Below are 6,912 nucleotides of genomic sequence, written 5' to 3'. Positions count from 1 at the left end.
TGAAGATCCCTTCCTGAACCCGGAGCTGATGAAGAACAACCCCTGGGTGGAGAAAGGCAAATGCACCATCCTCTGAGGGCTCCCCCCTGCTGAGGGGATTTTCCATTAGTTAGTTCCAATTCCAACATGAGAACCTGAACAAAAACCCTGCCCTCACCTTGTTTCTTCTTGTTTAGTCCTAGAAGGGGTTTTAGAAATGGGGGGGACATGGGGAAAGGCCCCTGGGATGGGGCAGGAGCACAGCAAAGGCTGCTCCAAGGTTTGCTGGGGTTTCATCTCGCACTTCTGCCACCAAAAAAGGCAGATTTTGCAACTTGTAAAGAAGCTTTTTATAAAAAAACCCCTTTTTCAGTGATTTTTAGATACTTTTGTAGGATCTCAGTTTGCAGTAAAACAGGCACATTGGGCACCTCAAGCTTTATTAATGAAATAAACAGAGCAATAATTCATTATGAATTTTTTTAGAGATATTTTATTTCTTTTTTTAAACAAAATAAGTGGGTAATACAAAACTCTACACCAAGATCATGGCCACACACCCCAGCCAGGGGTTAGAAAGCCAAAAACCAGCGGATCCCTTCACTTTCAGCTCCAGAATTCCTGGCTCCCCCCCAGCCCTGCTAGAGCAGGTCCCTGATGTAAAGATTCCTCCTGACAGCGTTGGAGAAGCCCTCGTTGAAGCGGAACCAGACGTCACTCTTCCCCACGGCCTTTCCCATCTGGCTCTCCAGGGACTCCTCCTTGGACACCTGAGGGGCTGCATGAGGAAAATCCACCTCAAAAATGTGCAGGAAACCTTAAAATTACAAGCTGTGCCCTGGCTGGAGAGGGGGGATTTGGGGAGCAGGGAGAGGGCTTGGAAGGGTAGAGCTGATGATTCCATATCCCAAATCCTGCAAAGCCTCCAGCACCCAAAGTTCCCTTTGGTTGGGGCCAGAATCCATGGATTTGCCCACAGGAACTCCCTGCCAGCTGTGCTGGTGTCTGTGTGTCCAACCACACCGCTGCTGTCCCCTGGGGCTGGGGCTGAGGGACAGGAGCCCCTCTTTGCTCCTGGCACTGGGAATGGGGAGAGCCCCCAGTGGCACCCGGGGCCCCCCTGTCCCTGTGCCACCCATCTGGGGCTGGGACCCCCATCCCTGTGCCACCCACCTGCCACCCCCTGTGTCCCCTGTGCCACCCACCCAGTTCTGAGGCCACCTGTGTTACCCACCCGGGGCCGTGGCCGCCTCTTTCTGCTGGAGTGGCCTCCCGCAAACATCCCATTTTTTTTTCTGGAGCCCCTGCCCTTGGCCGCTCCCGCTCAGAGAGGGACAAAACCATGGCAGGATCGTTCCTGGGCAAGGCTCAGCCACCCCAAGGCACTTCTGAGGCGAGCAGGAGCTAAATGTAAATCCTGCAGGAAGGGCCAGCGGGCTGGGAATGCAAACGGCATTCAAATTTGTGGGAAAGACAAAATTGAAGGCTCGTGTGGGGTTTTACACTCAGGAAAGGGCTGGCAGCTGAGCCCTGGAGAGGGGCAGTGCCAGGGAATGATCCCTGCTTCTCCTGGAACCCAAGGATCCCCAGGGTGGGATCATTCCAGAGCAGCTTTTCCAAGCTGCTTTCCCACAGAGCCCAAATTCAGCTATTTTAGCCCAAATCTCCATAGCTCTTCCCTCCCCCCACCACGAAAACTTCCCAGGACGCATCCAAAATGTCACCCAGATCCAATTCACCCCAATCCCAGAGCTGCCTTGATGGGACACACGGAGCTGAGCTGGGCTATTAAAGGAAACTGGACTAAAAAAACCAAATTCCAGTGGAGCCAGGGAGTGTCTGGCAGCCCGGGAAAGGGCTGGTGGGAACTGGGGCAGGAACTGGGGCAGCAGTGGAGCCCTGACCTTGTCGTGCAGCGCCGCTCTCCTCACGATGTGCTCCAGACGCTGCTGGTGGTGGGGGGGCCCTGCTGGCTCCGGGTCCCCTCGCTCCTCCCCGAGGCCATTCCCAGGATCCTGCAGGGAGGAGACACCTGAATGAGGCTCCCCTTGGTGTGTCTGAGCTCCAGGGTTGGGCACTGAGCATCTGCCACCCCCATCCCAGCCCGCCCTGCTTGCTGCCAGGTTGGATTGCAATATCCCATGGATTTTTCCATCATTTTGTGCCTCGTGAGATCACCCCCAGCTGAAGGCCCATTCCCTGGGACTCCACATGTAACCACATGTAAACAAGGAGCCTTCAGAGATGTTTTTGCAGCTTCTCTTCATCCCACACATCCCCCAGGAGCCCTGCTCCTGCTCCAAGGGGCTCCCAGGGATTAATTATCCCGCTGGCACCAGGGCAGGGCAGGCAGTGGCTACACCTGGGATGTTTCTCCACCTTTTCCACCTGTTCCCATCTTTTCCTGCCTCCAAGGCAGTGTGCAGAGCCACTCTGGTCCTCCTGGGGGCTTTAGGACCTTTGGAAGTGCAGCAGGCAGGGAAGAGTTCACCTCCCACACGGATAAATACAAACCGCAGCCGAAAATTCCCACCTAAAATTCCCACCTCCTCACAGCCCTCACTGGAGAGTGGAAAGGTTCAAAGCTTTAACTGCCTCCAGAATTCCTGCAAAAAGCTGAGCCCTGCAGCCCAGCACAGCTGTGCAGGGAACCAGCTGCAGCCGGGGGGGTTAATCCTGGATTTCCACTCACGGAGCCAAAGCCACCAACTGCTTTGGAAAAGACCACATCCCTAAGGATTTTCTCCACATCCCCAGCCCTGCCACCCCTTTGGAAATCCCCACCTGGCCCAGGCTCCGTGCCTCCGTCCTCCTCATCTTCTCCAGCTCGATCTCCCTGGCAATGAGCTGCTTGGCCTGGTAGCTGAGCTGCCTGCGGGCCGGCAGCGCTGGGAAGCGGCACACGGCCTCCACATTCCTGCAGGGAACAGGGACTTGACACTGAAAATAACCCAGCACTGTGCAGCCTGGGAGCCCCAGCACCTCCCAGCCCTGTCCCTCCCAACATCCCAGTGCAATTCCAGCCATGCTGCCTCAGTTTCCCCCGTGCAGAGCCAGGGAACTGCGGGAATGGGAATGTGGGAGGGATTCCAGGGGTGGAATCTGGGTGAAAGCAGAAAGAGGGAACTGCAGAGGGTCTGTGCTGGACAGATTGCCCTGAAAAGCCCATGGGCACAGCAGCAACACGACCTTCACAGCCACCCCGAGGTGCCCCTGCGGACAGGTTTAATGGGAATCCAGCCAGGAACAGTAATTTGGGATCGTCAGAGCAGCGGGATCCTTAACAAGGCTGGGGGACCAGGTCTGGAGTTAGGCCTGTTTCAGTATCCCCAGCACTGAGGAGCCACCAACCAGTCCCTCTGCCAGCTCCCAATATTTCATGTTTATCCACTATTTATTCCCTGATTATTCCCTATTTATTCACTATTCATTCACCATTATTGCCCCTAAAATGCAGGGAGCAAAGCCCCGTGTCAGGGGGCTCTGCACCCAATCAGAAATCAGCTGTCACACCAATGATTTGAAAAGTTTTAAAGAAAACCCCACAGGTTTTGCTGGTGACATCAGAGGTGTTTGCCAGAGAGATGCTGGGACACAACTCCCAGGTGCCACTGGGATGTGCCCAGGTGGGTCAGCCCTGTCCTGCCACCAGCCCCTCCTCTGGTCAGAGACAAAGGAAACTGCTCCCTTCCCTTGAATCCATTAAAGCTCAACCTGCTCGGCCTCAGCCTGAGGGAGTGATGGGGCAGCTGGATCACACTGGGCATGCAGCAAAGCCCAGAGTCCCAACTCCTTCCTGAGAATCATCACAGAATCCTGGAATGGTTTGGATTGGGAGGCATCTTAAAATCATCCAGCTCCAACCCTGACACCTTCCACTTGTTCCAATCCCTGTCCAACTTGGCCCTGGACCCTTCCAGGGATCCAGGGGCAGCCACAGCTTCTCTGGGAATTCCATTCCAGGGCCTCCCCACCCTCCCAGGGAAGGATTTTGACTCCCACACCCTCTCCCCAGCCCTGGGACTCACGGATCCAGCTTGAAGGTGTACTGGCCCTCAGGCAGGCGCTCCTGCAGGTACGTGAGGTTATAGGTGAGCATGGTGCTGATGAGCTCAGCCAGCTGCTGCTTCTCCTTCAGGCTGTAGAGCTGCGTGTTCACCTGGCCAGGGGACAGCAGACAACTTATAAACCCCGAACAGCCCAAGCACAGTTGTCTCTGGGTGAGGAAGGACCCAGATCAAATTTAGCTCCCTCTCAGGGACACACATCCTTCCCAGAGCAGGGACAGACCCTCTCCCGGGTGGGGGTGACTCTGACACCTCCCCAAAGCCCTGCTCAGCCAAGCCCACCCCAGGTGGGGCCCAGGACCCCTCCCCACAGTTGGGCACCTCAGCACCCCGTCCTCAGCTTCCCTCCAGCTTCTGCACCGTGACATCAAACCCACCCCAAACCTGGGACAGAGATCCGGGATCGCTCATCAGGGTGGGGTTTGCAGAGGGGTCACAGCAGCCAGGCAGGGCCCCCAGCAGGGACAGAGGCTGGGGACACTCACAGGCCGCAGTTTGGGGGCAATGATGTCCAGCAGCAGGCACAGCACCTCCAGCACCAGCGCCTGCTGCCCCGCACGGCTCCGGGCGCTGGGCGCGATCCCCGACACCATGGACAGCACCAGGTTCTGCATCTGGGTCAGCTTGGCCAGGGCCTAGGGACAGGACAGGGCAGGGCCAGCTGAGCCAGGTGTCCCTGCAGGGGCAGAGCTGTGGCCAGGCTGTCACCCTGCCCTGCTGGACTTGCCTCGTGCTGGCTGCTGGGATAGGCCAGCCGGGGGATGGAGGTGGCCGCGAAGAGCAGGTGGAACAGCACGGGCAGGAAGGGCAGGTACCGCAGCAGCTGGAAGTTCTGCCCCTGCAGCACCGCCCGGCCCAGCAGGTCGGAGAAGCCCAGCCACTCCAGGGCCAGGCACACGGAGCCCAGGCTGGAATCCCGCACCTTCATCTTCAGGAAGTTCTCAAACAGGCCCTGGAAGCGGATCTGGGATCAGAAGGGTGGAGGGTGCTCCAGCAGAGCACCTCGCTGGGATTCTGAGCTTCCCGCTGAGCTCAGCTCCAGCACCCGGCTCCCCCCCTCACCTGGGCCAGCTTCTCCTGCTCTCCCGAGGAGATGGAGAGGTGCAGGATGTGGTGGAAGCGGTGGGAAGAGGAATTGAAGCCAGCTGAGCCCCCAGGGTGTGACAGGTCCTCATCCCCCAGCAGGAGCTGGGCTGGCAAAGAGGGGTCCATTCCTATCCTGTGCCTGGGGAGAGCCCGAAGGGAAGAGCTGAGGGTTTCCCAGTACTGAAGGGGCCAGTAAGGAATATTTGGATCCTGGGACACTGCACTGGAGGCAATGCCAATGCCGAATTATTGGGAGCTAAGTGGAGTGGCAAAAAAGCTTTAGACTGAGAGAGGAAAGGTTTAGGTGGGATATTGGGAAGAAATCCTTCCCTGTGACAATGGGGAGGCCCTGGCACAGAGTGCCCAGAGAAGCTGTGGCTGCCCCTGGATCCCTGGCAGTGCCCAAGGCCAGGCTGGACATTGGGGCTGGGAGCAGCCTGGGACAGTGGGAGGTGTCCCTGCCCGTGGCAGGGGTGGCACTGGGTGGGCTTTAAGCTCCATTCCAACCCAAACCATTCCAGGATTCTATGATGGACACAAATCTCCTCAAAAAGCTGCTCTCCAGGACCTTGCAGGTCATGGAATTATAGAACATTGGTCCAAGCCCCATCCAGCCTCCCTCGGACACTTCCAGGGATCCAGGGGCAGCCACAGCTTCTCTGGGAAATGGGAATACCACCCCCCCAAGCACTCAGCAGATCTAACAAACCCCTCCTTTTACCTCTGGGCCCTGGGGAGCTGGAAGATCTCTTGCCAGATGGAGAAGAGCCCCTTGTTCTGGTCCTTCAGGCCGATCCTCATGGTCTGCACCACCTGCACACTCAGCTCCTTCTGCCCTCGGCCGTGCAGGAACTGCAACAGGAGCGAAGGCATGGAGATCCCAAAGCCCCTGGGAAAAGCTGGACACAGCGACCCCCCTCCTCCTCTACGTGTAGGGTTAAAAACACCCCAGGGGACAGGGCAGATGTTTCAGGGATCTGCCTGGAAGGGAGTTTCATCCCCTCTGTCCCAGTGTGAGGCCAGAGCTGCAGCAGGAGCATGTCCCCAGGGCCATCCCTGTATCCCCAGAGCCATGGCCATGTTTCCAGGGCCATCCCCGTGTTCCCAGGGCCACCCCGGTGTCCCCAGTACCTGCAGGGTGTTGATGCAGGAGCGGATGTCGTTGTCCGTCTTCTCGCAGAGCGCCAGGAGCGCGCCCATGTCCGCCCGCATTCCCTGCCGGAGCGCGATCTGCGGGAGCGGGATAGGCCTCAGCGGGGAGGGGGCACTCAGCCAGGGGGACAGGGGGGCCCTGGGACACCCCAGACCTCGCTGAGGCGCTGGGCGAGCCGGGAGGGAGCGGTGCGAGGGAAGCTGAGCAGGAAGGATTGCTGCCGGAGCGGGCGCAGGGCGGGCACGTACCTGGGGGAGGGAAACACGGGGGTCTGAGAGAGCCCAGCAGGGAATTCCATTCTTAATCATGGAATTACTTAGGTTGGAAAAGCCTAGAGCACTGAGCCCAACTGTTCTCCCAGCACTGCCACCATGAAATGATGTCCCTAAGTGCCACATCCACACAGCTTTGCAATCCCCCCGGGGATGGGGACTCCAATGCTGCCATGAGCAGCCTGGTCCACTCAATACTTGACCATCCTGTCCATGAAGGAATTTTCCCAATATCCAACCTGAACCTCCCCTAGCCCAGCCTGAGGCCGTTCCCTCTGCTCCTGTCCCTGTTCCCTGGCAGCAGAGCCTGGTCCCACCTGGATGTTTTGGGTCACTTGGGGCCAATCCTGCCATC

General features: G+C 58.0%; 2 protein-coding genes across 2 annotated transcripts in view; one reads left to right on the top strand and one right to left on the bottom strand.

The window, feature by feature from the left end:
* GNG13 (G protein subunit gamma 13) overlaps positions 1-456 on the top strand; it is a 2,383-nt gene extending 1,927 nt beyond the window's left edge. Inside the window, exon 3 of the mRNA XM_017734275.1 lies at positions 6-456. Within this exon, the coding sequence (XP_017589764.1) occupies positions 6-76 (71 nt within the window). The 3' untranslated portion in view covers positions 77-456. The remainder of the gene's footprint in view (positions 1-5) is intronic.
* CHTF18 (chromosome transmission fidelity factor 18) overlaps positions 453-6,912 on the bottom strand; it is a gene marked incomplete at its 5' end in the record, with an annotated part of 9,951 nt that continues 3,491 nt past the window's right edge. The window contains 11 exons of the mRNA XM_017734274.1: positions 453-757; positions 1,214-1,274; positions 1,884-1,994; positions 2,764-2,896; positions 4,008-4,138; positions 4,532-4,681; positions 4,774-4,998; positions 5,109-5,271; positions 5,854-5,984; positions 6,264-6,362; positions 6,440-6,569. Coding sequence (XP_017589763.1) covers positions 621-757; positions 1,214-1,274; positions 1,884-1,994; positions 2,764-2,896; positions 4,008-4,138; positions 4,532-4,681; positions 4,774-4,998; positions 5,109-5,271; positions 5,854-5,984; positions 6,264-6,362; positions 6,440-6,569 — 1,471 coding nt within the window. The remainder of the gene's footprint in view (positions 758-1,213; positions 1,275-1,883; positions 1,995-2,763; positions 2,897-4,007; positions 4,139-4,531; positions 4,682-4,773; positions 4,999-5,108; positions 5,272-5,853; positions 5,985-6,263; positions 6,363-6,439; positions 6,570-6,912) is intronic.

Source organism: Corvus brachyrhynchos, unplaced genomic scaffold (assembly GCF_000691975.1).
Source record: "Corvus brachyrhynchos isolate BGI_N302 unplaced genomic scaffold, ASM69197v1 scaffold5, whole genome shotgun sequence".
Taxonomy (NCBI): Eukaryota; Metazoa; Chordata; class Aves; order Passeriformes; family Corvidae; genus Corvus; species Corvus brachyrhynchos.
This window is presented reverse-complemented; position numbering and strand designations above follow the sequence as displayed.